Consider the following 27,618-nt stretch of genomic DNA (forward strand, 5'->3'; position numbering starts at 1 on the left):
CTAGTATGACTCAAGAGTATAGTTTAACAATACAGAAAAGAAGTCCCCTTTCCTCCACTGTGATGCTTTCTTTGGCACAGGCGCTCACCCAGCCCTGTGCCAAGTCAGGTCAGAAAAGAAAACTAAATAAAAAGTTTGCAGCTCTCAGCCAGTTTAATTCTCTAAATTAACACAGCTTGAAGTCAGACAAGTGCCATGGCATTATCCAAGACACCAAACATACAGTATCATAACATCTTTGTCCAGGCCAACCACTTTCTGTAGCTAAAACAAGCTCTAAACCATGTATATTCACTTCGGGGGGTGGGGTGGGGGTGTGTGTGTGGAGAAAAGAAACAAACAAACAAACAAAACAAAAAACAAACCAAAACCTAAAAACAGGAAAGTGAATTTTTCATTTAGTTCCCTACCTTTATGGGTCATAAATTATTACACTTAACACACCAATTCAGCAGCCTCAGTTAAAAACAAACATAAAACCAAACAAAACCCCCCCAAACCACATCACCTATTCTCTTTTCATCTGCTCCAGAGGAAGAAGAAATACAAATGCAGAAATCACTTACTTCAATATATCCAACCATTGCTGCACAAATGAAAATAAATTCCTTCTCTGCTCACACACATTGTCCTAAGAGTGACTCTAACACCTGATAATATACAAATATTATTACCAGGACTATTCGCATGAGAAGGCAGGTGTGCTTTGCCTTCACTGCCTCCTGCAGTCCCAGGCCCACTGAAACGCCCCGCGCCTGCCTGGGCTCCTTCCAAAGGGGACTGGGGCACACACAGGGGAGTTCGTGCCAGCTCCTTCCCCATGAGTCAGGGGCAGCCAGCGGGCACAGCAAGGCTGTGTGCTGCAGTTCCTTCCAGTGCAGACACAGGTTTTCAGACATGAGTTGGTTTCTTAGAATCTCTTTGCATGACAAATGACAAAGGTTGAAATTTAATATTGAAGTCAACTAAAGCATTGCTCATTTATGCTAATTTTGTCATTTAGCTATTTTAATAAATTCTACTAAGAGGAGAGACTAAGCTTTGGAGAAACTTCACTATTTCCTAAAATTCAGGATTTCCAAGGTGACTACACAACAAATGCCAACTGCTGGAAGACAGGAGGAGAGAGACTCCCATTAAGTGAAAAAAAAAAAGTTTAACATGCAAGTCGAAATTCTAACAGTAACTTATTTTGGCAATCATATTATATAAGGACTAATACAAATAATAGTCACCATGGTCTGGTTACATCCTGAAACCAGTACCTCTTAAGGCTGCAGGACAAAGATTACTTTATTTTTCAAACTTATGTTTTGCTGGACATTTAAAATCACAACAAAATACCATTTCTTTACATCATCTGTATATACTTAAACATGTTCTGATAAATTAATGCTTGAAATCAGATGTTAAATGGAAGTGTAGTTAATTTAATTAATGGAATCTTACAAATTGTGTCAGAAAACAGACCGAGACGAGATAATAATAATGTATTTAGAAGGCACATGCTACTTTACACAATTGAATTGCTTCACTCTAAATAAATAAAAAATAAAGAGAGAAGCACATTTCCTCCAAAAAGAGTTAAGTGGAGCATTAAGCATACCACAGGGGGTTCCTTGCATCAAAGGGAACATATGGTAACTGTTACTGATAAGAAGGAGCTAGCAGTAGCTTTGTGGTTGAGCCACTGGAGTAGGTCCCTGGAAATCAGAGTTCATCTCCTAGCTCTAGAGCAGATCCCATGAATTATGCTAGATGGAGTCACTAAGCTGTTGAGTCTCATTTTCCCATCTGTTACACAGGATTCCCCCCCCCCTTTCCAATGGGTGAAGCATTTAATCTTATTTCAGAGAATAAGGAGAGAATAAGTAGCACAGTATCATGTATGCCAGCATACAGCACAATATTTGTAGCAATCAACTACTTTAGTTCATCTAAACTTTAAAATTCCCTGAAGAGATTCTAACTTATCCAGTTTTACTGATTAAATTATTCCCCTCTTGAAAGTCACCAAGATTGAAAAAACAATTACAAAGTTTTACTCTTGCCTGAAAAACTGCTTCAAAGTTCCATCACTGAAATACTGCTATGAATTATATTTTTCTGGGGGGTGGGGTGGGGTGTGTGTGACACCAAAACAACACAAACCAAACAAAACCCACCCAAAACCAAATCAAAAACCACAAAAAACACCACAACCCCAAAACCACTATCTTGACTGAGTTCTTAGAGTTGATAGATCTGCCAACTGCCAAGATCGATCAACTCAGAAAGCTGATATTTTTGATGTGCAGAAATAAACACTCACCTTAGTCTATGTATCATTGTGAATCTAAGTCAAGCATTTCAAATGACAAACAATTACAGTTAGTGTGACAGAACCTAATCAATTCAAAGGTGACAGACATGCCTTTGAACATGTCAGTCTGCTCACATCTACTTTGTGTTAGGTGTCCCAGCTGTGGCAAGAAATATTACATACACTATAATGAACAAAACAATTACAAGCTAAAAGCTGCTAATGTAATAAAAAACCCTAACAGAACAATCCAAGAAGTCAAACTCAACACCTTCTACAAGGAAACCAAGAGCTGCAGAGCGCACACAATACTGCATGAAGGTACTGAATTCAGCAGAGTAAAGCACCTGGCCCCCCATCCCACCCAGCTGACAGCAGGACATCAGTATTACGTCACATAGTAGGAATGCGTGAACTAAAAAGAGAGAGCAGGTAAAATTGTACCATTAAGTATCTGAAAAATCTGAAGAAAAAACCCCACACACCTAAACATCGTTTATGCAGATGAGGTATGTAAATACTGTCTTGAGAAACATATGTAACATTTGTTATCTGTCTATCACAGTAGTTTGTGAAATACAGGGTATACTACTTATTTAGGTGAGAATTAAATTGCCAATTACCACTTTTAACGCAGTGTAAGAAAATGTCACTCCACAAATATGTGAAAAACCCAGACTTCAGAATGCACTGTATTGACAGCAGGTATGCATGAGAACCGATAGCTGAATGCTGCAGAGAAATCTGCCTTTAATAGAGAGACGGCAGATAGTCTTCAAAATCCACACAGAGCAGCCCATTTAGGTGATTCCACTTCAGCTTTGTTTACCTGTGTTGGCTATACCAGAAATGACTGTAAATGTAGCCTTTGCTCCTGTGGAACACAAGTACAACACTGATTACACAGACTAGTACAGAACATAAAGAGACACTGACAACTACAGCCTCATGGCTACAGGTGGCAAGACATTTGATAAATTTCAGATACCACACCAAAAGCATACAATGACATAATGTCACACTGACATCAGAATGGAATTACAAAGCAAAAATTACACTGTACCAGATTCTTTAAAGCATCACCATGACCATTAAATGCTAGCACCCCTTGTCTCGTGCAAGCTTCAAATAATTCTGGATGAAAAAGATAAAGCAAGGAATTCTGCAAAAGGGGATTCATTCATACCACCTATTTAAGCACGTAAATAGGTGATTATAAATCCCCTGTCAAAAGCAGTGGAAAAAACTGAACTTTCTACACAGCCAATTTAGAGCACCTAAATTAAACCTCCTAAAGATAGATGGCACAAATGCTTCCCAGAAAGTCTAGCAAACAGAATCTCCTTACGATAGCCAGCTCTTTCAGTGTACTGATGTTCAAAATTTGGCTGCCATAACTGTATTCATTCTCCTCCAGTCAACATTAATATGCATAGCAGGGTGTACAGATCAAAGGATCAGGCTAGTTATTCAGGCATTCAAATACAAACTCAAACCATCAATACTTAATTTGCTTGAAAGCAGATGTCTTGAAATAACAGGCACATTCTCACCATTAAAAACAAACCTATGCTTGTTATAAATCTTGAGTAGACCCTGAATCAATAAAAACATCATCATTCCACAGGCTTTAAAGGTCTTGCAATTTAAAAGGTGAAACTTGAGAAACAAAACCCCACGCATTATACTATATATACTATTTTTAACATAATTTGTCTAATAACTTTACACATTGAAAAAGCTGTCACAGATGCAATGTGGGTCGCTGACCTATTTGCACCTGTAGAAACAGAAGTCCTACAATGGATCTCTGAAAACTACAAACCCGTATTTTATCTAGAAAAATCGTTTGCATTATTTCTTAAGAGGGACTGTGTTCTACAGATCTGCTGCCCTGTTACAGCAGCTATTAACTATACCACCTTCCAAAGTAATGCTAGTTAAAGGTATTGTGTACCTCCTACTAAATTTGCTCACACATCACAGCAAACCACCTCCTTGGTGGTACCAGTATGAAAGTAAATGCAGGACTGCACTGGGAAACAAATAAAAAAATTAATACAATATGAAAACTCACAGAGTTGTTAAGACAAGGAAAGTGTCTGAGCTGAGTTTTGAAGTTTAATAATTTGTAATCCATGTGGATAACACGGTGTTACAAGAACTGTGTCAGCAAATCTGAGAGGCTAGCAGAAACTCTTTACCCCACTCAGTACTACAGCTAAAGACATTATTACTATCAAACTACGATGACTGAAATCACAATGAGTTTCTCGGCAGATGTAAAAAATATTTTTTGCCCAAGGGTACTCCTGCAGGATAGTGTCTGTAATTAGGATATTGCTATGCTACAGATAAACACAACTCTTGCAAATTGAAAATGTAAGTTATGTATTTCAGTCTTTTTTTTACTTATTTGACTTAAACTTATCTATTTTCATGAAAACATCTTTTCTCAAAGACTCATTTCAGGTAAGCAACCTTTCTAAACCTACCATTTTCCTTTTGAGGGTTATCTGAGAAGCTTTTACAGGTGCAGTCTGGTCTTAGAAACAGTGTGTTTATTCTAGACTTCAGCATTAGAGTGCAAACCTGTCAGTTCATCATTGTTTCACATTTTGTTAGTGGTCCTAGAAAATTTTTTTGTGATAAACTGCTGCAGACTCATGCCAATGTAAGTGTTTATTTTTTAGGAAGAGGTAAAATATAACCATTTCAAGAAGTTTATGACTGCAGTTTAAAAACAAATCATGTCTGAAATACACTAAAACAAAGTGTAATTAAGCGTGCATATTCACACATTTCAAATAACAATCTATTTTGCTACCTTTAAAGCATATACACCATTACTGACGTTAACACAGACTGCATGCAGTGAGCATGAAGGCTAAAGTAACAGTTAAGAACCTTTCTCTAAACCATTAGTCTAAGTGGCCTTGCAGAAGCATCTCCCCTACCCCCAAGCATCACACTACTACTGTAGTTACTCCCTATTACAAAAAAAAAACCACAACCCCAAACATCTAGAATCACCACTTCAGAAGTCAGTGAATAGCTGTGAAGAATTTAAAAGTAACTGCAGTAACTGGCAAGAATTTAAAAGACAGATCTGCCTGTCAGATGAGAACTGCAGAATTCTTCTGACCCGCAGAGATGCGGCCACTTAGGGCAAAAGGAAGACCAGACAAACATCAAAAGGACAAATACTCCTGATAATGCAGAAACTTAGTGTTGGTCTCTCTTTGCTCCGCTCACTGAGGACTAAGTCCTAACCTTGCAACTAATTGTTGAGAGCTGGCCCAAGTCCATACCGTTAAGATCAGCATCACTTGAAACAGCCTGGCTGCATATCAGCTGGAGCAGATTCAGGGAGAAGCTGCACTGTCAGAGGAAGCTATTTCTTTTCAGATGGGAGTCTGGTCGCAAACTAGCACATGCATTGTGGGCTACTAGGGAATCACGGAGCAGGCACAACCGACTGTGTAGGTGTAGTGTTTACATAGATCCAAACCACCACAGTAGTACACTGTAGGAAAAAATGAAAATAACTGAAGGCATCTGTGGCCTCCGTTGCAAGTGAATCTAGTTTCTAGCCGCTCTCATTACCTCACCATAGGAAAGCTGACCCGCGTCCTGCCTAACAAGGGCAGGAGCACAACGCGAACTCCCCGCTACCAGCGGCAGGAAACCACACAGCGCTGCGTCTCAGGGATGTTCCCATAAACGCCGCCAAGCACAAAGCTTCACCCATGCGAAACGTCCCTGCGGTTTCCCAAACGCTTGCGAAACTGCAGAGACAACCCCATCCTGCTCAGATAAGGGGGCAGCGGCACCCGGGCGGGGCGGCCCTCGGCCGCCGCAGGGGGAGCAGCGGCAAATCGACGGTACCGGGCAAGGTGAGGGCAGGCCCCGGCCCTCCGGCCCCCCCATCCCGGGCCGCGGTTGCGGAGGCGGCGGGGCCGCCCCGGGAAGGGAAACTCGCCGTGACAGTAACCAGACACCGCGCTGGAACAAAAGCGCCCGGGTCGGCCGCCGCCGCCGCAGCAGGTTACTCCCTCCCGGGGAAGGGGGCGGAAGGGGAGGGAGCGAGCCGGGAGCAGCCCGGTCCCGCGAAACACGCCCCGAGCCCCGGCGCGGGGGAGTCCCGGCCGGCCCTGGCCCTGAGTCAGTGCCCCGGGGAGGAAGCGGCGCCCAGGGGCCGCCAGGCGGGCGGCGAACGCCCACCCTCACCCCCCGTTGCCGGCCCAGGGGCTCGGCGCCCCACTGTCCCCCGCCGGGCTGCTGCCCCCCGGCCCTCTCCCGGCCCCCCGCCCGCAACCGGAGCGCTGCTCGTCCCGAGCGCCCGCGAGGGGAAAACTCTGTCCGTCCCTTGAGCGGCGGCGGCAGCCCAGGTCCCGTTCCCTCCTCGCAACTTTCTCCCCATAACACCCCGCCCGCCCCGTACCTCGGTGCTGCTCTCGGCCGTGCTCTCCACAGCCATCTTCTGCCAAGGGTCCGCCAGCTGCGCCAGGGGCATCTTCCCCGCCCGGCTCCCGCAGCCTCCGCGCTCCGCTTTCCCACACCCCGGCGGCGGCGGCGAGGCGGGAGCGGTGAGGCAGGCAACGAACCCTCCGGCAGGCGCGGGACACCCCGACTGGCTGTAGCGGCGGCTCCTGCGGCGACTGCTGCCCGCTGCCTCCGTCCGTCCGTCCGTCCGTCCGTCCCGCCCCCTCCCCGCTGCCAGGCGGAGCCGCGCTTCCGCCCTCCCCCCGGCCCGCCGCCGGGGCCCAGCTTCCGCTCACAACATGGCGCCCAGGCCTTACCTGCCCGGCCAACGGCGCCTGCGCGCCCCACCGCCGGGCGGGTCCCCCGCTGCCCGCAGGTGCCGGGCTGGGCCGGACGGCGAGGCGAGGCGAGGCGAGGCGGGCTGCGGGGGATGGGGACGGCGAGGTGCGTCTGGCTCTGCGGGAGCCGAGGGCGAGAGGACCGGGCAGGACCGGGTCAGTCGCGGGCGCGGCCATCCCGTGCCGTGCCGCCGCCCCTGGCCCAGCCGGTGCTCTGCTCCCGATAGCAAGGCTCGTCCGTACTTGTGCGCTATCCGGCCTGGGCTCGGTTTCGTCCCGCGTTGCGCGGGGCAGCGGCGGGCAGCCCCGCTGCGTTGAAGGGCGGCAGCGGCCGAGGCGCGGTTCTTTCTAGGAAGCGAGGTTCAGTCAGGGCAGCCCCAAGGGAAAAGGCTGTTGGAAACGCGTCGGGAAGCTCGGGCAGGGCCTGGGGCGGCCTCTGCTCCGGCAGGTGAGCTGGGGGGGATTGAGTGAGGCAAAAAGTTTGTTTGCATCCACAGAAGAACAGATGGAGAAGCTGGGAGGCGAGTGAGAGCAGGGAGAAAGACATAGTGTTGTGCAGAATATCATTAGGCAAAGAGGGAAAGGCGTTAAGATGCAGGAATTTGTTTTTAGAGCAGTACCATTTAAGTAGTGGTTGGACTGCATGAGTAAGAGTTGCCTTGAAGCGGGAAAGTCATGCTTCTGCAGGCTGGGAGACTTGAAGATAAAGCTGTCAAAAAAACCCCACAGGTTCTGAAAACATCCCTTATTTTACTTTATATCCTCAGCTGTTAGCTAGTACACAAACAGCTGACTTAAATGTATACTGAGATCCACGAATGTATGCCGTCTTACGTGGTTCTCTTAAAATGTTAAGCACTGTAATAAACACCCATCCTTTTTGCAACATCAGATGGCTTGGCTGAGGCAGAAGAATCCTGGAAACATTAGACCAGCAACTGAAGATGGGTACTGCTGTCAAAGCTAAATTTTTCAGAACTCTGAGAAGGCCACTTCCTTTTCAACAGCCCTAGCTGTCCCAAATCAATTCTGGATTTTGACAGGTTAACATTCTTTAAATATTTGGAAGGTTTTGGGGGGTATGGGGAATGGCAAGAGTGCTAGTAATTAAAAATGTGTGTGCATGCATGCACGCATTACTGGATTGAACACAGGCTACGTCTGTTTCTGCTTGGTAGCATTTCTGATCCCACTTCATATTCATGTAAGCATAAATACCTATCTACAAAGAGGTACAAAGGAGTGGATAGGCAGTTGCTCATAATGAATCAGACTTAAGCTGGTGCTCCAGAGACTTCCATATCTGGAGTAAAAGGTCATAATTGAATGATCACTTGAAGCCATCACCACTGCCAGGAGAAGCAGCTGTGCCCTCCCTTTGCTCCCTGCTCTTCAGTCTGGCCCTTGCATCAGCCTCTCTTTTGAAGTGGTGCAATTGCTTGTGCTGCCACGTGGTGAGTTAGGCTGGGGAACAGATCTATGTCAGAACTAACCCTACCCTTTTTACCTTCTGTTGTCCTCAAAAAAAAAAAAAACAACCCACCAACAAACCCTATCAAAGTTTGAGTTAAAGGTTGAAGAGAGGGCGGGAATCCGTCCTTCAAAAATGTGCAATTTGCAAAACCGGCCAGTTACTAGTATGAAATTTAGAACAAGGTAACAGAAAACAGATAATTCAGTAGTGCTTGGCAGCCTTCATGCTTAATAGCAAGAAATAATTTTTTGGTAGTCTCATCAGCACCAGGTCACTTCAGTCTCAAACTGGCTGCTGGAATGTTGAATAGAAAGCTCATATTCACAGCAGTTGTACATTATGTGTTTGACACACAAATCAGGATTTTTTTTTTAAAATCCTTGAGTTCATGTAAAAATCCATGATGAAAAAAATGTTTGCTTCCATCCCTTTGGAAATATCAGTTTCTATTCCCTCACAAGGATAATTCACGTGACAATATGAAAGCTCGTGGATTTGTACCTGCATCAACTGTAGTCAGGTCTGAGGTGTGCCATTAGCGAGAAGAACCTGAGAAGCTGAAAGGTGGCAACCACAACAGGAAAAAAACCCTAAACCTAAACTTGCATTTAACATAGTCCATGCAATCCTTCTTTATATAATAAGACTTCCTTCCTCGAAAAAATTCCATGATGTCCTCTTTTCCTTTCATAGTTGTCTAGTCCTTTCCTGCCATAGGTACCTATTCCAAATTACTTGCTTGAATTAAAAACTCCTTTTAGAAAGAGAGTGGGTGTTGCATTTCAGTTAGGGTCTCTGAATTTTCTATGTTGGTCATCTTTTGTCCTTCCCTGTATGCATCCTACAAATCTAGAAAAAAACAAGGGCAATTAATTTATGCACTAGCATATAAGAAGGGTGTGAACAATAGAAATCTGACCTTTTCTCAGGCACTGAAGTACAGAGGGTAGGCAGAAGTATGCCCTTTCATTGTTCAGGGGTGTGAGTATTATCATGCCACACATTTAAATTTTATAAAGGCAAAAGCTGCATTAGGATTTTAATAGGAGCTACTATGCAAGAACAGACTTCAGGGCGAGAAAATAATCTGGAAATTGTCTCCATGGGGAAGAGAAACATACCAGTTAATTTCTAGGAGATGTGGGGGATTCTGACTTTTAGATCCTGCTAAGCTCAGAGTTGGATCGTCTTCTCAGTGAGAGCTAAGACATTTAAGATATTTTGCCTCAAGACAGCAGCTCCTATTTTTTATTCCTTTTGTCTCAGGCCAAAGCAAGATTGTGCTTTTACCTGTGGCAGCAAGACCTTTCCTTTTACCCTCTTTCCCTCCAGGCACAGCCATCACTACTTGACTGTAGTCACCACTAATAACTGCCACTAGACTCGGTTGTGGGGGTTGATTTCACCTTTGCATAAGAGGTTGCAATTGTATTGCATCCGCACAGATGTTTTACACGCATTGCACCAGAAAATTTGATCATGTTCATTAGGAAAAGGGTAGCATATGGCACTGAAATGACAGCGCTGTATAAAATCCTGGTAACCTGTCACCATATGGATTAGGTGGGCTTCACAAGCTGCACCATTTCTTGATCTCCCTTCTAACCAATCTCGCTACAATGTCACCCTATTGAAAGGGAGACATCAACTTAAGAGGATTTACGTGTCTTTCCCCACAGAAAGCGTCCTGATGTGCGAGTAGCAGAAGTTGGGGAAGCTTGCTTATGGTCAGTGGTATCTAATGCTTTGCCCAGCTTTGAAATAGTACCTACTTTTTGTAATTAAGGCAGAATTCATGGCAGAATTGGTAAATCACCATAGTCATACCCAAAAACTAAGTATATAACAGGATTAGTTTGCTAATATTACTATCAGAATAATATTTGGGAGCTTGAACTTGCATTTCTAAGATACAAATAGGAAAAACAAAGCAAGCTATTTATGGCAGGGAACAAAACCTACAATCTGACACTCATCTAAAGGTGTAGTAATGTATTAGGTGTGAATTATAATGCAGTATCTTCTGGATTAAAACAAACAGAACAAGAAAAAGTAAACACATTCCAAAAGTGTGAAATTCAGTTTCAAGTATTACAACCATAGTACTGTGGTGTTTAATTTGATTTTAATGCACAAGAAAATATGTGGAAGTTACTGTCCAAATTTACATGGAAAAAACCTTAAAGGAGTTAAAAAAAACCCTATACAATGTATTTGTTTAACTAGTAGGTGCAGAGTCTCTTACTCTCAAAACACCTGGATTCAATTCCTAGCAGATCACAAAGGACAATTGTGTAATTCAGTAAGCCACTTAATGTAGATGAGATTCAAGTAAGGACACTTAGTCTTTCTTAATGATGTTTTCAAAAGTGTGAAGAGGCCTTGATTGGAGAAGTGTAAATACATCCTGCCTAAATAGACTAAGGAAGCCGTAGTGCTAATTAGAACTATTTGCTCTGTGCTTTAGTTGCAAATATAAAGAACATCTCCTTAAGCTTATTGGGATATTGGAAGGATGGTTTCATTGATGTTTGGAAAGCTGACAAATACCACAGGGAGAGAGACATAGTGCTGCAAGAAGTTTCCAGCTGAGTGAGTTGTTGTAGCAGAGACACAAGAAGCATTGGCTATACAAACCAGAGTTATTATCAATAATTAAAAAGGGAAGAACTGAGATGAATGTCTATCGTGTATTAAGACTTAACCTGACCTTTCAGACAACATCTGCTGGAGGGTGCTTTCACCATTACAGGCCCCTGGATGATGGAATCATACAGGAATGCAAACATTTCCTACAATTTCCTCTGGCAGGCTCTTCTTTGAAGTTCTGATCCTGCAAGTGTAGTAGAAGACGCGATAATGACAATAAGAATACTTATAAATCCTACATATATGAGAGATATGGTGTCTGACTCACTGCTTAAAATTCTAGCTTTTCTGGATGTGTATATGTTTACATGAAATTTCCCTGAAAGAGTAAAGCATAATGTATCAGGCTTGATGGCATTACTGCTCTGAGTTTTATCTGCGGTCACTATACTAGCAGGAAATATTGGGCCTGTGGTTTCTACATCCTGAGTGGAAATCTGGAATTCAATAAAATATGGTCCCATTACAGCATACCTGTCTCCAACATATGTTCTCATTTTAGTGTTCCTGTACATACAGATAGCTCAGATTTATCTTCTGAATGACAAAGCTTATCCTGTTCACTGCAGAGTATGAGAAACCTCTTGCTGAGCTTTGAAATCTTACACAGAGACCTGCTATCAAATACTGACTACAAGTTGTCACCCTCTTAGAGTGCAACATTGAGAAACAGATCAGAATTTCAGATTGTGGTATTTTGAGATAAAAAGGAAACTAGAGTATGAACAAGGATCAGTTTCCAAGGGTGGGTTTTTTCTGGGTTAAATATAACAGAAGCTAGCTGTTCACAAAAAAAGAAAAAAATGCAAAGGTGATAGAGGTAGAATATGAGATTATATTATACAAGATAGTATAGCAATAACAAACTCATCACTTTCACAAGCCACTGCTATAAAATACACCAGGCCTAGAGGAGACCCCAGCATTAGATGTACCCTACCTGTCTCCTCCCCCAGACCTAGGAGTTTAAGGGTCACGTGCCTTTCTATTTTTGTTCTCAAATTAGGCCTGATTTAAAGAGCCTACTGGCAACAACACCCAGTTTATCTAGCTTTTCTGGGATCTAACCTTACTATCTCAATTTCTTGATTTTATGCTCCCCCAATGAAATAGTTTTAATGTCCTTCCCCTGGTCTCTCTAACAGCTACCCACCAAATCACCTACTCTAACAATCTTACTCTTCACTGTCTTTTATAGCACATCCAGCATATCTTAGCCAAGAATCCCTTTTAAATCTTAGAAAGCATTACTTTCTCTTTCCTGACCTTTAATTACTCTCAACAGGATTCTCCTGACTGAGCTAACAGCTGTCCTTTATCCTGTTTGGCAACACCTGATCCTCATTCCCAGCAGTCTGGTGATCATTTCTGAAATACCTTCTGTTGAAGTGATCAGACCTAATAATACAGTTTGCTGCCTCTACTGCTTTGAAAGATCCATGTGTTCTCTCAAGAGAGTTCGCTTGCTCTTCCATCTCACCCTTGTGCCTTGTCTTTTCCCCTGTAGAGAACCAAGCAGTGCCATTCAGCGGGGGGCCCACATTTGCCCATAAATGTTCTCCAGTGATCAGTAAAATGTGTTGCATCATCAAATGCAAATCAAAGGGTCATAACTGTGCATGTTGTACAACAGGCTATATGTATATGTAGCATTTTCCCCATGTCCCTGTATGATGTCTGCTGTTCCAGTGCAGCTGGAGAATTCCTGCTGTCAGCCCTGGCCCCCTCGTAATTTGCGTATGCGACAGATTCACGTCTCCATGTATTGTTGATATATGACTTGCATGTAAAATGAACTTCACTGGTGGTTGACTTAACCTGAAGTGTTTCTTCAGCACTCGGTATGAGCTGGGGATTGGCGAACTCCAAAGCATATTGGCACCCTTCCTTGTGTCCCATGGGTGATTTACTGGTGAAGAGGTGCCTACTCTGTATATGGATACTTTAGATCCCCAGCAGTCATTCCAGGACCGTGTGATGACACAGTTCCACAGTGAATGTTCATTTCCATCACCCAAAGTGAGAGCTTACTGAAGGGAGGCGTGCTTATTATCTGGAAGGAGTGAAGAGAAATGCGTTAGCTGAAACAACCCTGTCCCCCTTGTGGGTACCACACTCTGTCCCTGCTGTGTTAACCCACTTTGTCCTATCTGATGGTGCAAAGACATCCTCAAGGCCTTGCTCCAGAGTCACAACCTTGCCAAAAGGAGTGGTAAGATGAGGAGGCAGCAACATTTATCCAGTACTGCGGAGCAGCTGAAGTCTGCGTTAAGATGGGGTCCCTTATTTGGAGCTTTGGTGTTGCAAAAAGGTATGTATGCGACAGGTGGGTCCGAAACTGTAAAGTCTGAGCTGTAAAAGGCTCTGGGCTATGGTGTGCTTAAGCTAAGAAGTGGTACAGACTGGACCTACTCCTAGATTGGGCGAGACACTGAAGATGGAGGAGGGGAGGTTGTGGAGGATTTTTGGCTTTTTGGTCATTCTCCAGTAAGTGAAAAGGAAAGTAACGTAAGATGTAGGAGGAAATGGAAAAAAGGGGCTGAGAACAGGAGATGGCTCTTTGAACAGGGAAGGGAAAGAAGAGCAAAACAATTCTAAAGAGCATATAAGGAGCAGTTGTGTCTTGGAAATGAATAGCCAGTTAATCCTACATATGAATTTTTGTGTCAATATTTAGTGAATCACAGGAAGTCAGAAAGGCTGATGTGTTAACAGTGGTAACTCATAGAGATGCTCTAGCAATTGTAGAAACCTGCCAATATTTTCTTTTTTAGAGTTACTTGATACAATATTAATGAAACAAACAACCATTCACTGTCTCATTAAATCCATTACAACCGGATAAAATTTCCAATGGCTTCAGCTAAATGTTTGCAGTAAGAAGTGAATTTTCAGCTTGTGAGTGGGCCTACAAGTTAATAGAGTCTTTGGTATTACATCACCACAGACAGTATAAGGGATTAAACGAGTTGTCAGGATTATATTCCTCCTCAAGTGATTCACTTTCAGCAAAACCAAAACTCTGTCTGACTTCAAAGAAGCTATTTTTAAAATCACAATTTTCAGGAAGGAATGACGTTATTTTGCCTGCTTCACCAGAATGAATGCTCCTCTGCTGCACACAAATGAGCTGCTTGCCCTAGTTGAACAAAAGCTACGATGAGGGCTTTGATCAGTGTTGACGGTCTTCCTGCAGTATTTCAGTGTCTCATTACTTTGTGCTTTCTAGAACCACTACTAATGACGTTGGTTAAGAGAGAGTGTAAATTGCAATAAGATGGCCATCTCCAGAGAGTGCTGAATCGGTCTATCACAAGGATTCTTTAATTATTAATTTCATTGCTACAGATTTTTTTTTGTTTAATAGTTTTTCAGGACAAAGAGATCCTTTATGAGCTCCTTAAAGCACCACTCATCTATATGACAAAATTTGTCCACTTCAGTCCGCAGAAACCCCTTTTACATTAGTGACACATCAATGCTCTTGTTTAAAGGATTACATTCCACACTAGGTTTATTTTTCCTTGGAGACAAGCAGGAAATCTGTCACTAATTTCCTTCCAGCTAGCTCTGACTGCCTTTTCTCAGTCCTCTTAATCCTCTGTACATTTCTTCTTCTCCATTTTATCTTCTGAAGACAGACCTGGTTCTCTTAACTTCATTGTTGTGTTTCTTTCAAGGTGGTATTCATCCGTCTCACACAGCTCCAACCTGGCACTTGGCAGAAACAGCAGGTCACCTGCTCTCCCTGCAATAGATTGAGCGGATCTGAGGTTCTCACCCACCGTGTGTACATCTATTTCCTCACTTACCACATCTCCTTTTCCTGCCCAGTCATTTTTATTTTTACCTATCTCCGCATTGCACGTGGTGCATCTAAAACGTTGCTTCCCCTTTTCACACCTAAATCCTTTCTCTTAATAACTTCCCAGTTGTCGCACAAGAAACCTCTCTAATCCTCCTTGTCAAGTCATCAGCTTCTCATTAAATGGTGTACCTTCAGGAGCCGCATATTTGCCATTCAGCATTTCCTGTCTGTTGCCACTGCCAGGAGTTGCACTCCCGTTGCTGCAACGTTCTCATCACCTCACGTCATGTCACTCACCGACACAGCCAGATTGGTCCCATCTCTCTTGACGTTTCTGCACCTTCACTTCTTTCTGCTTCTTACTCGGGTTCAGCTTCATGGCTCAGCAGAACTCTGTCCTGGTTTATTTCACTTTTCTCATTTTATCCTTTACCTTGTTCATGGTCCCATATCCTTTTGCATCTTCTTTTGTACTCTTTCTCAGCCTCATGCATTTTTTATGTTGCTTTGTGCTTCAGGCTTCTCACGTAGAAAGCCCTGCTCTTCCCCAACCCCCCTTGAGTCTTCTTGTATCCACCTTGATAGTGTCTCTTAGCCGCTGTCCCAGAAAGTGTGTTTTTTCCAAGTTGGAAATCTCTGAATTCAAAGTGCAGCTTTTGTACTGTCAAAAAGCAGAAACGTTTCCACCTCCACTTTAAAAGTAAGGAGTGCACTTGAGATAGATTTTTGCAGATGTAGAGCCATATTCTAGACTGTCCTCTGGGGCTCACAGGTTGGGCCTCTAGGCCTGATGGACTCAATATAAGGTCACTTTTAAACATTTTGGGAAATGGTTTAAACTCTTCTCTCTTTATTTAGATGCAATTATAAAGTTTTTGGAGGACTTGTTCCCACTTAATACAAGGCTAAAAGTGCTGTAAACCTTAGGTATTTGTTCTCCCTAAAGAAAGAAAGAAAGTAAAACCAGGTTTATTTAGTTACAAGCCTTTGAAAAATCTGTAGATACTTTTAAACACAGAATGGCAATTGCAAATAATACTTAATTTGAGGGAGTAGGTGTAAACCAAATATATTAGGAGTAGGCATGAGAAAAAGTTAAGCTTCCCTTTTTTACGCTTCTCCCCTACCAGTGCTGTGGAGACTGAAAATAACTCCACTCTCGGTGATGTCATCACCATTAGAGGCACGCTGTCAGCTTAATTTGTTTTCTGACTTCAGCAGGGGAAATGGAATCTGACTGCTGACTCACTTGTTAGGTCTAAAGTAAAGTAGTTATGTTTATTTCATCTATTTGGCCATGAGTTTGGGGCTTTAAATACCCACCCTTTTTGTACAGGTACTCCTATTCACAAAGCAAAAAGGAAACGAAGATTCTGAAATAACTCTGTACTTTGTTATCATAGAGAAGATGTTGTCTGAAGCAGGAGTATAAAAGATTTTTACAGAGTTGTCCTACTGAATAGTTTTCTTTTCTCATACTAGGCCTCAGTTGCGGTCTAGTAGCTGGTTGTCTGACATGGCTGAGTTGTTACCTTAACCTCGGCCTCAGCAGCTGATGCAGTACCGGTGGTGTCAGCAAGCAATGGTTTGGCTGCAGATCCATTGTTCAGATGCTTTTATTTTTCTTTCTTGGCTTGCCCCCCAATGTCTCTGCAAACTGAAGAAATCTTGCAGAAAATCAGTGTCCAAATGGAACCTCTTTTGTCCGTTCCATTATCCTTTTTTTTTTCCATATACCTGTGTGGTTGGGCAGAATTTCTCTTTCCCACAAAGAGTATTTTTGATGTCTACATGACATATTTTGCGCACATTTTGAAAAAAAAAAAAAAAAAAAAAAAGAGGTTGCAGTTTAGTTTGAACTGGCAAAGTAACAGCAAATGGAGACTTTCCCTGACGCATATTTTTTTTGGCTCTCCTTCTTTATTTAAGTACCCAGGGGCCAGATCCTCTGCTGGCAGAAGATGAGAGGGGCTCTAGCTTTTTTAACCACTTTGCATCTTCTGGGGATTTAAAGCTTTGACTGCCACTGACTCGTCTAAGCAAAGTAGACTTGTGTCCGTAATCGAAAGAGAAGGCATATTTGAATGCAATTAATGGCTTTAAATATTTAGAGCAAGGAAGAACACACACAAGAAGTAATAACAAGAAAAAAGATACAGATTGTTTCAGTTGTGTGTTTTTCCTCAGGATGTTTAAGTAGCATTGTCTTAGTTTCAGTTTATTTTTCTGTAATCCTTAGAAGTTATTTAATATCAGATCTAATCTTATTTTCTGCCTTTAGCTTGTTTGGTTTTAGTTCCTCCTTCTAGAGTTTTGGTTGGGAGCTACTCCATGCTGACTTTTTACCCTTTTGTTGGTATGCAGGAGGAAAACATGCTGCCATATTTCTAAATTCTCATGGACTCAATGAATCATTATTTTGTTTGTCACACTTTTAATCCTGTGCATGCATTTTCATGATAGAACTGTGTTTTTCTGTAGGAAAAAACCAAGGGATTCTAGAAATTGATGTGACAGCAACATTAACAATAGTCTTTAATAGTTTTTCCCCCTGGGATTAATTTCAGTTGTAGACTGTATCTTCTGATAAATAAACTGTGAAAACTAATGGCAACATTTAACTTAAATACGAGGTACATGGGAAGGTAATGTACTAGTACATTAAAACAGTGAATACCATTCTTTTCCCATTAAAATCATAGGCATAATTCAAATACCTACAGGAGAAAAACTCAGTCTAACTTTTTAACTTTCATTTTATAATGGCAAAGTTTATCCATAGAGGATCTCTGCATAGCATCCTTCAACTTAGCTGTTGAAACAGCTTTCTGGTGTAACACCATGCATTTAAAAGACATTGTCCCTGTACTAAGCATCAGATGCTGTCTCTGTGGGCATTTTTAGGGTGGTGTGGAGATGACTGTCATCCTAATGCTGCAGACCACGGTAGTCCAATTTAGTCCTGCTTTAGTAATCCCTGTAGGTTCAGGATAGGATGAATGCAGGATGAACAAAGTTTGCAATGGCTAGCGTAGATGTTTATATCTCTGGCTTAAGTGGACTACACCAACACATGCAGTTTCTGTGAAAAAATCCAAGTGTTTCTTTTCTAACCTGTAATGATTAATGAAGATTAAAGAATACTTCCTTTTACTCATGGACTGGTAAAGGACTTTATCCTAGAGAACCAAAATTTCCATGCTTCAAGGGCTCTGGTCATAAACAAGAATGGGAGAGACTTCATCTTCCATCCCACAGTGGCATCTAAATGATTTATGCTCAGCCTTGCTTTTTAACTCTGCACACAGTTTGGTGAACTCTTTGCATAAACTGCTCTGCATCCTATAAAATGGGTTATACTCGTGGCTTTTGAAAGGCAAAGATCATTGAAAGGCCATGGAAGTTTTGTCTGACAAATAACCAAATAAACTTTAAGAAAATTCTTCTTGCCTTAGGCACGGTGTAATTTTGCTGTACAAAACAGAGTAAGGCCAACATTTTCTAATGGAAATGTCTCAGATCAGGCCCTGAAATAAACTATGTATTTGTTTCATCCATTGGTTCCTGGCACATCTACTGATTTGCCCTGCTCGTCTCTCTCATGGGTTAACTATTTGTAGGAGCAATATTCAAAATAGTACTTGGGCAGCAGCTGACCTGTATGCTTTGTACTTGTCAGCAAAGCAGAAGAAATACAATTTCCATAGAGTGCAAGAGCTCTTGATCCTCAGGTGTAAGAAATCAGGAAAGGAAGGCAAGAGACCAGCATGGATGAGTCAAGACCTGCTCGTCAAACTAAAGGGCAAGAGGAAATGCAGAGGCAGTGGAAGCAGGGACAGGTATCCTGGGAAGAGTATAGGGACACTGCCTGGTTGTATAGGGATGGGAGGAAGGCCAAGGCATGGGGCAAAGGACACAAAGAACAATAAGAAGGGCTTCTGTAGGTATGTCAGCCAGAAAAGGAAGGTCAAAGAAAGTGCATCCCCCTCTCATGAACATTGCTGGCAAACTGGTAACAACGGACAAAGAGAAGGCTGGAGGTACTCTGCAACTTCTTTGCCTCAGTCTTCACTGGCAATCTGTCTTCGACACTTCTCAAGTGGATGGACCACACGATGGGGACTGAGGGAGCAAAGTCCCTCCTACTGTAAGAGAAGATCAGGTTCAAGACCACCTGAGGAACCTGAACATACACAAGTCTGTGGGACCTGATGAGATGTATCCCAGAGTCCTCAGGGAACTGGCTCATGCTGTTGCCAAGCCACTCTCCATGATATTTGAAAAGTCATGGCAGTCAGGTGAAGTCCCTGGAGATTGGATGAAGGGAAACATTGTGCCCATCTTTAAAAAGGGTAGGAAGGCAGACCCTGGGAACTATTGACCTGTCAGCCTCACCTCTGTGCCTAGGAAGATCAAGGAACAGATCCTCCTAGAAGCTATGCTAAGGCACTCAGAGGACAGAGAGGTCATTTGAGACAGCCAGCATGGCTTCACCAAGGGCAAGTCCTGCCTGACCAACCTAGTGACCTTCTATGATGGAGTGACCGCATCAGTGGACAAGGGAAGATCTACAGATGTCACCTATCTGGACTTCTGTAAGGCCTTTGACACTGTCCCCCACAAAATAATTCTCTCTCAATTGGAGAGATATGGATTTGATGGACTGTTTGGTGGATAAGGAACTGGCTGGATGGTCGCATCCAGAGGGTAGTGATCAATGGCTCAATGTCCAAATGAGGTTGGTGATGAGTAGTGTCCCTTAGGGGTCTGTATTGGGAACAGTGCTGTTTAACATTTTTATCAATGACATAGCAGGATTGCATCCACCCTCAGCAAGTCTGCAGATGACACCAAGCTGAGTGGTGCAGTTGACAAGCCTGAGGGATGGGATGCCATCCAGAGGGACCTGGACATGCTCAAGAAGTGGGCCCGTGTGAACTTTATGAGGTTCAGCAAGTCCAAGTGCAGGGTCCTGCACCTGGGTTGGGGAAACTCCCAGTAGGCAACCCCAACAGGCTGAAGGATGAAGGGATTGAGAGCAGACCTGTGGAGAAGGACTTGGCCGTACTGGTGGATGAAAAGCTGGGCATGACCCTGCAATATGTGCTTACAGCACAGAAGGCCAACCATATCCTGGGCTGCATCAAAAGAAGCGTGGCCTGCAGGTCAAGGGAGATGGTTCTACCCCTCTACACCACTCTCATGACCCCACCTGGAGTGCTGCGTCCAGCTCTGGGGTCCTCAGCACAGGAAAGACATGGACCTCTTGGAGTGGGTCTAGAGGAGGGCCACAAAAATGATCTGAGGGCTGGAACAGCTCTCCTATGAGGAAAGGCTGAGACAGTTGGTATTGTCGAGCCTGGAGAAGAGAAGGCTGTGGGGAGACCTTATTGCGGCCTTTCAGTACTTAAAGGGGGCTTATAAGAAAGACAGGGACAGGCTTTTTAGTAGGGCCTTTGGCGATAGGACAAGGGGTAATAGTTTTAAACTAAAAGGGGTAGATTCAGGCTAGATAGATATAAGGAGGAAATTTTTTACAATGCGGATGGTGAAACACTGGAACAGGTTGCCCAGAGAGGTGGCAGAATCCTCATCCCTTAAAACATTCAAAGTCAGGTTGGATGGAGCTCTCAGCAACCTGATCTAGTTGAAGAGGTCCCTGCTTATTGCAGGGGGATTGGACTAGATGACCTTTAAAGGTCCCTTCCAACCCAAACCATTCCATGATTCTATGATAAAACCCAACACAAGTTCAGCAAAAGGTAGTTCAGCTTGACTTTTTAGCTGGAGGAGGAAGCTAATACTGGTGTTAATTACATGCCTTTAAAAATGCAAATCTTCATTACAGCTATTGTTCCTAATTCAGAATCAGTTAGATTTACTGTCTATCAGAATTCCTAGCTGCAATTCTTAAGCTCCAGGAACTGCCTCCATACAAAAGGCTGCAATCAAGGACTTGCCAAAATTAAATAGATGCCTGCATCAAAATGCTTATTATAGCACTTATGATGTAATAAGTGCCAGGTGGATGCATGGACTATGACAGAATAAAAAATACATAGCTATCCCAGCTTTAAGAGTTTGTATTGTTTTGTAAGATATCTAATGTCCCTTTTTTCAGAGGCATTCAGACAACATACTTTCAAAAGACTTTTTCTACAATAGAGAGGCAGGGTTAATTAAGGCTGAAAAGTGTTGGTTTTTCTAGCATGGCTTTAGCATAGTTTGATGGCCGTGCAGCTAAATGTCACTGTCTGAAAATTGTGAAGTAGAATGTAGTAAGTATCATTGACAATTTTGTTATATTGAGAAATGTGCTCTTAACTTTGAAACCTGCAAACAATAGAAAGATGGATATATATATATGGAGCTTATGTGTTGGTTGTAAATTGGGGTCACTGCCTGAAGATGAACTTGAAAATGTGAGGAAAAAAATTTTAGTCATTTGAAATCAAGCTTAGTGTTGTATCTGGAAGAGATTTTCTGTACTCAGACAGTACTTTCTCAAGTGGGACAACAAACAGTTTTGTTTCTCGTGGGCAAGCCTCTACCAAGCTTCTCAACCTCCTGGGGAGCCACTGGCAGGGCCCGTGTCTCAGGCTGCTACTTACACACACAGACTTCCCCTGTCACTAGGGGAATGCAGATGTGAGGAAGAGGGAACGTAGCTGGCAGAAGTCTATTCTCTTGCATGAGATAAGTGTTGTACAAAGCAATTATCACAAAGCATTTTGAGGACCCAGTCGGAATCCTTTGGCTCGGTGCCACATTGCTCTGCATCTAATTTTGAACACTTCTTGCCCAAAAAGCAAGAGAGCCCCACTTTTCTGCTCTCAGCCATGCATTGGGTGGCTTGGCAGGAGATACCCAGCCCAGCAAATCTTAGAGACAGCCTTGGGTGTCTGGACAGACTTCACCACAGCCTCAAAGCTGAGGCGTGCAAGAGGGGTCTCACCAAGTCAGGTGAGAGCTGACCCTCACAGGAAGAAGCAGACAGGTGTCTGCACCTAAATACGATACATCTTTCAGAGTATGGCATGGGAAGCCTCTGTATGCTGGCTGACAGTGGTGGGCAGTCAGCAGTGTGCTGGTGAACCTTCAGTCCTTGGGCTGAAATGTTAATAAAACAAACAACCCCCAAACCAAACAAACTTAAAAAGTGACTCCCAGTTCTTCAAAGTGCCAAAATACCTGCAGTGATAAGAGCAGGAGGGTTGTGGTCAGTGCAAGGGCTGGGAGAGGGCCTGAGAACAAAATTCAGAGGAGGGCCAGCTGGGCAAACTACAACAACCAGGAAGTTGCTCAGATAAGCCTATTCAGAGAGTCATACTGTCTACCTTCCTGGTCCTGGAATGGATGGACAGACCTAGACCTACCTTGTTCACCCACCTTGTCAAAGCAGACATGACTGCTGGGCTCCTAAGCCTGGGATTTTCATGCAGGAAAACAGTGAATTAACTTAACAATGATTTTCTTTTAGATAGCAACAACATCTTTTCCATAGAGAGTGTGGGCTTGTCCCACCTCTGTTCTGGCTTCGCCCATTTTAAACAATGAGAAAGAGCACAGAGGTCAAAGGCCATTTCCCCACCATTGCTCTTGTCCTGCTTGGGCTTCCCATGCCTAGACTCAGGAACCATCTGAGAAACAACCCTGGAAGAAAAGGCCTGTGCTCAGGCAGGCCAATGTGCTCAGAAATGCCAATAAACTTTTTCCTCTTTAAAGTTTCAGAGTGAGAAAACCATGGTAGTATCTATTGTTTCTCTGATATCTCGGAGAAAGTGTTTTCCCTAGGAGCTCCCCTTACCCCTCCTGCTGCCATGGCCCAAGCTGTCCCATAATCTGTGCTGTCAGGAATTCCCCAGAGGGCTTCACCAAACTTCAAAGCTGTCTCAGGTCTAGGACTGTCCATCCATTTGTTCCAGGATCAGGAAAATGAACAGTAGTCTAATCTTTATCGTCTTCCTAATATCCCTTCCAAGCCCCAACACTGTCTTCCAGTTCATCCTTCTCTATCCCAGCTTAACATCTGAAGTAACTTAGTCTAAATGGTTTCTGTGAAAACACATTTCATATATCTTTTCAGTGTTGGGTAATTCAAGGCTGAGATGGTCAGTGTTAACATAGAGCAGGTGAGCCTGATTGACAGCGTGGGTGCTTTGGTTTTCACCTGTTTGGGTTGGCCAATGATGTAAGCTCAGAGAGAACTGGGGAGACAGTGGACAGAAATGGGACCTACAGAGCTAGCGTAAGACAGACAAATAGCACCGAGGTCCTAGGCAAGGTCTGGATATTTACATGGGAATATGGCCCTCGTGTCTGAGAGTCTGTGTGAACTTTGGTTTTAGATGTCAGGTTAGTACCAGAGATATATTGGAGATCAGAGAGTGAGATTTATCTGCCTAAATCACCTTGGCCAGCTACTTTAAAGTTGATGTCCCTGGCCACTGATGTTTAGATGGCTAAAATTGTATGAAAGAAACCATTCCCTGCAGAAAGAAACCATTCCCTGCCCATTTCCTGGGCAAAGTGTTGTGGGAGTGCCAGGTGGGAATGATGGAGGGGATAAAGAGCTTTGGAGTATATTAACTGATCAGAATCTGACTATGAGCCACTAATGAGAAGCTTCCTTGAAGCACAGTGCTTAGATATGTCAAATGAGGCAATTTTAGAAAAAATGAGACACATTCATGCAGGTGTGTGTGACTCTGCCAAAACCTTATCTGGAGTATTGTATGCACTTCTGAGCATCAGTGACTGAGGGAGAGGGAATTCAGTCTGGACAGGTGCAGAGAAGTGATGACGATAATGGAAAGTGTTTTAGAGAAGAGAGCTTGCTCAGCTTAGAAAAGCAAAGGCTGAAAGAGGTCATGGTTACTCTCTGTAAATGCAAAACAGGTAAAACACCTGGACGGGAGGGAGCCACTTATGCTAAAGAACAGTACTGGCACAGGAATGAATGAGTGTAAATTAGCCATGAATAAATGTAGATTGAAGGCTAGGTTGGTTTATAACCAGCAGAGCAATAAAGTTTTGGTTGTTTTAAAACAATGGAAATAAGAGAGGACAGAATCTACATAGTTTTAAAACAGAACTTGGCTTGTTTATAAAATGAAAGATGCAGGTTGCCTGTAGTAGCAGATAGGTAGAACTTGATACACTGGGAAATTCCATCCAGTCCATTGCTCCTGGGTTAGTCTCTAACCTTTCAACTTGGACAGACATAGCCAGTGTCAATAACAGATAAAACTAAAGCTAAACTAAAATTGGAATATTAGTGGCTTGCTGTAAGAGGGTGGGTAATTATTTAGAAGATAATATGCCCCAGTAGATAAGAGAATCAAGTTCCTGCTAGCAGCATTCAGGTATTTAGGCAATGTACAAACCTGATTAGATAAAGACAGCCAGGGTAAGGTAGGAAATAAAAAATAATGCCTTGTAAACAGAGGTTACATTACATTACAGAAGTGGCATGGCAAACACCATTCACCTAGAGCCTTGGAAGCAAAGGAGTAAGACATTAGTGAAAAAGTCTTTTCATTTCTACATGGTCCTTAAAACTCAAAACACTCAAGGACTGCAGATTTTCACTCTACTGCAACAAGGCAGCAAAGCACCACACAACTTCTGAGCTCTGAAAGAAAACCTTACTGGTGGCTGATCCCCATGACTGGAATAGGATATATTCGACTAGATGGGCCAGAGTTGTCCATTTCTAAATTTATGTTGTAGTTATTTCTGAGAACTAATGGCATTTCTATACGACCTTCACTTCAGTGTATTATTCATCCCCAGGAACAGGGATCTCATTTTAGGATCTCTGATGCCAAAATTAGCATTTCTGGTAGTGAAAAGTGTGAAGAATGTGATCCTCAAGGATCAAAAAGAATGGCATAGAAAGGGAAGAGTATAGATGTTAACAATAAAACCAACACTCTCTGCCTTTATTTTTTGACCCCACAGACTAAACCTACTTAAAACACATGTACCACACTCAGCAGCTCTGCAGGCTTAGTACAGCGATGTCTTCTTTTTTTTTTTTTCTGTGGAAAAGAGTCTTAAATTCTTTCAGATGAGTCTCAGGTAACCACTTTTTTATCAAGTTCTACATTTTTGGATTTGAATTTCAGCACTGAAGATTCCAGATGCTATAAAAACATTAATGTAGCACAACAGAGTATTAAGGCCATGTCTCACTGATGCAGACAGTACTGGTTTAGCCACCCAGCCTGACAAACTGCTATCAGTGCCAAGCCAATATATCTTTTTTTTCCCCCCATAATTTACCATTTTCATCCCAGAATGCGATTTCTCAGACATGCTATTGTTGTCGGGGACATAAGACTCCATTACCACTATGCTGAAAACTCTTCCCTGCCCACACCACGCATTCAAATGGATCTTAGCTTTTACTAAGCAGTGGTTTTGTAATCCCGGGTTGAACAAAGCGTAGCTGACTTAATAGAAGTGTCATAGTAGAGACATGGTCATTTTCTTATTAAACTCTAAAGAAAAAAAACTCTGAACAATACTATTTTATTTTTAACCACCAGCATTCACTCCCAAGACCCAGATGCTATATCAAAATTTAAAAAACAAGTCTTTGACTGGAGTAGGACAAGACATATGGGTGTCATGCCAGAAAAGAATTAAAAATGAAAACAAACTGGAAAGCTGTATTGCGCGTAAACCGTCTTCCAATTACATCAGCAACTGATAAGCAGTAATTTGGTTTGATGTTCCTGTTATTTTCAGAAAGAAGTTCAAAGGTCCAGATTTTTTGAGAAGTATAATTTTCATTGCATTAAGTCTCACTGTAATTGATAGAAAGGCTCTCACTGATCAAAAAATAGAAAACCAGCTAGCCTCTTCAATGGCAAATTATTATGGGAAGACTTATGAAGTTTAATAGCAGCCATGGCTGGCAATGCCTGGCAGTACAGACAGGCAATGCTTACCCACGGCAGAAAGGTGCTTGCTCCCCAGGAACTAGCACAAGGTCCTGACTAGCAGCAGGCTTCTGCTTGCAGGCTGTCATCCTCGGGATGGGGGTTCAACCATGCACATGCCTGCTGGGAGGGCAACATCCTGCAGCATCTTGCAGGAAACCCAGGAGGCTCCTGGTCTACATAGGTGACAGGTCCTCATGGAAATGCCAGATGAGCTGAACAGGGCCAAGGATTGACTCAACCCGCTCCTCATAAGCAGTGAAGAGCTGGTGGCATCTCTGGTCACACAGGCCACTCCTGGCTGCAGCAACCACTGGATGCAGGAGGTTGGGGTCCAGGGGAAGGCTGGAAGGTGAGCAGAGGACCCTGGGCTTCCCAGGAGCAAACAGACTTGTTCAGGGATTGCCTGGCATGATCGCCTGGGGAGCTGCTGTGAAGGGGAAGGGTGCCCAGGAGAGCTGGCTGGTTTCTAAAGACAACTTACTGAGAGTTCAGGAATGAACTGTCTTATCATGTGGGCAGACCGGGGATTTCAGAAGAAAGTCTGCATGGCTAGAAGGGGAGCTTCTCATTAAACTAGGACACAAGAAGGGAGTGGAGAAGAAGTAGAAACAAGGACAGGCAGTATAAAGCATTGTTAGGTACTTCGTGCCAAAATCAGGAAGGCCAAAAGCCAGCTGGAGCTGAGACTGCTGAGGTGCACTGATTGGAACCAGACAGTCTCTGTGGGAATGCTAATTTCAAAGTAAGTTCAGGAAAAGCACAAGCCCACCGATGGGTGGAGAAGAAACCCTAGTTACAGTGGAGCAGAAAAGGCTGAAGTATTCAATGACTTTTTTTACCTCAGTCTTCGCAATCAAAGGCTGCTGTGGTACTGGCATGATTTGGGACAGAGAGGGGCAGTCCTCCCTTGGTGGGGTGGGGACAAAGAAGTTAGAGACTTGAAAGAAGTTGGATGTACTCAAAATTGTGGGGTTGGGTAGGGTTTGCCTGAAGATGCTGGAGGAGCTGGCCAATATGATTATGGCATCAGTATATGGGGAAAACATTTTTAAATTAAGCTTTTTTAAGTAGCAAGGGAGTGTGAAGAAGAAAATGGAACATGCATGTGAACAATTTTAGCTGTAGCTGAGCTACATTAGCTGCACTGGCTATTATAATGAAAGAAATTCCCACAGCTGAGTGGGCCATGGGATTTGATTTTCATATTTCTTGTCCTACTTTTATGTTTATAAGACATTACATACAGCCACCTTCATTTTTAAGATCTGGGAATTGGTGTATCCTATTTCTGAAACAAAAACTAAAGTTTTACTGAATTTATCACTGAGGGAAGGGGGAAAAACCCAACACCAGGTAAAATGTTACTTTTAGAAGCTGGACCTTTCACAGCTGCCCTGCGTGAGATAAGCTGGTACTCTGGTGAAATAGTCATTTGACATCTGGGGAGGAAATGCTGTGAGGAAGTGAGCTCCTACTGCCAGTGGGCGGAGTCCCAAAATTTCTGCTTAGTTTTAGCTCAGTCAAATGCTCATTTGGCTCAGTTGGATTTCTCTTTAGAATTTAGATCTGTACAAGTACCGCGAGTCATCATCAAACTGACCTTCTCGCCC

General features: G+C 43.2%; 1 protein-coding gene and 1 long non-coding RNA gene across 7 annotated transcripts in view; one reads left to right on the forward strand and one right to left on the reverse strand.

Moving 5' to 3' along the window:
- The window catches only part of RPS6KA3 (ribosomal protein S6 kinase A3), a 79,848-nt gene extending 72,834 nt beyond the window's left edge, over positions 1 to 7,014 (reverse strand). For both annotated transcript variants that reach the window (XM_075096746.1, XM_075096739.1), the window contains exon 1: positions 6,747 to 7,014. In XM_075096746.1, coding sequence (XP_074952847.1) covers positions 6,747 to 6,818 — 72 coding nt within the window. In that variant the 5' untranslated portion in view covers positions 6,819 to 7,014. The remainder of the gene's footprint in view (positions 1 to 6,746) is intronic.
- The window catches only part of LOC142058842 (uncharacterized), a 61,563-nt gene continuing 40,066 nt past the window's right edge, over positions 6,122 to 27,618 (forward strand). For 4 of the 5 annotated variants that reach the window (XR_012661132.1, XR_012661133.1, XR_012661128.1 and 1 more), the window contains exon 1: positions 6,125 to 6,198. This is a non-coding gene — a long non-coding RNA (uncharacterized LOC142058842). Of the gene's footprint in view, positions 6,199 to 27,618 lie in introns of all 5 variants that reach the window. The other variant, XR_012661129.1, reaches the window with a different exon arrangement.

Source organism: Phalacrocorax aristotelis, chromosome 1, assembly GCF_949628215.1.
Source record: "Phalacrocorax aristotelis chromosome 1, bGulAri2.1, whole genome shotgun sequence".
NCBI classification, from domain to species: Eukaryota; Metazoa; Chordata; class Aves; order Suliformes; family Phalacrocoracidae; genus Phalacrocorax; species Phalacrocorax aristotelis.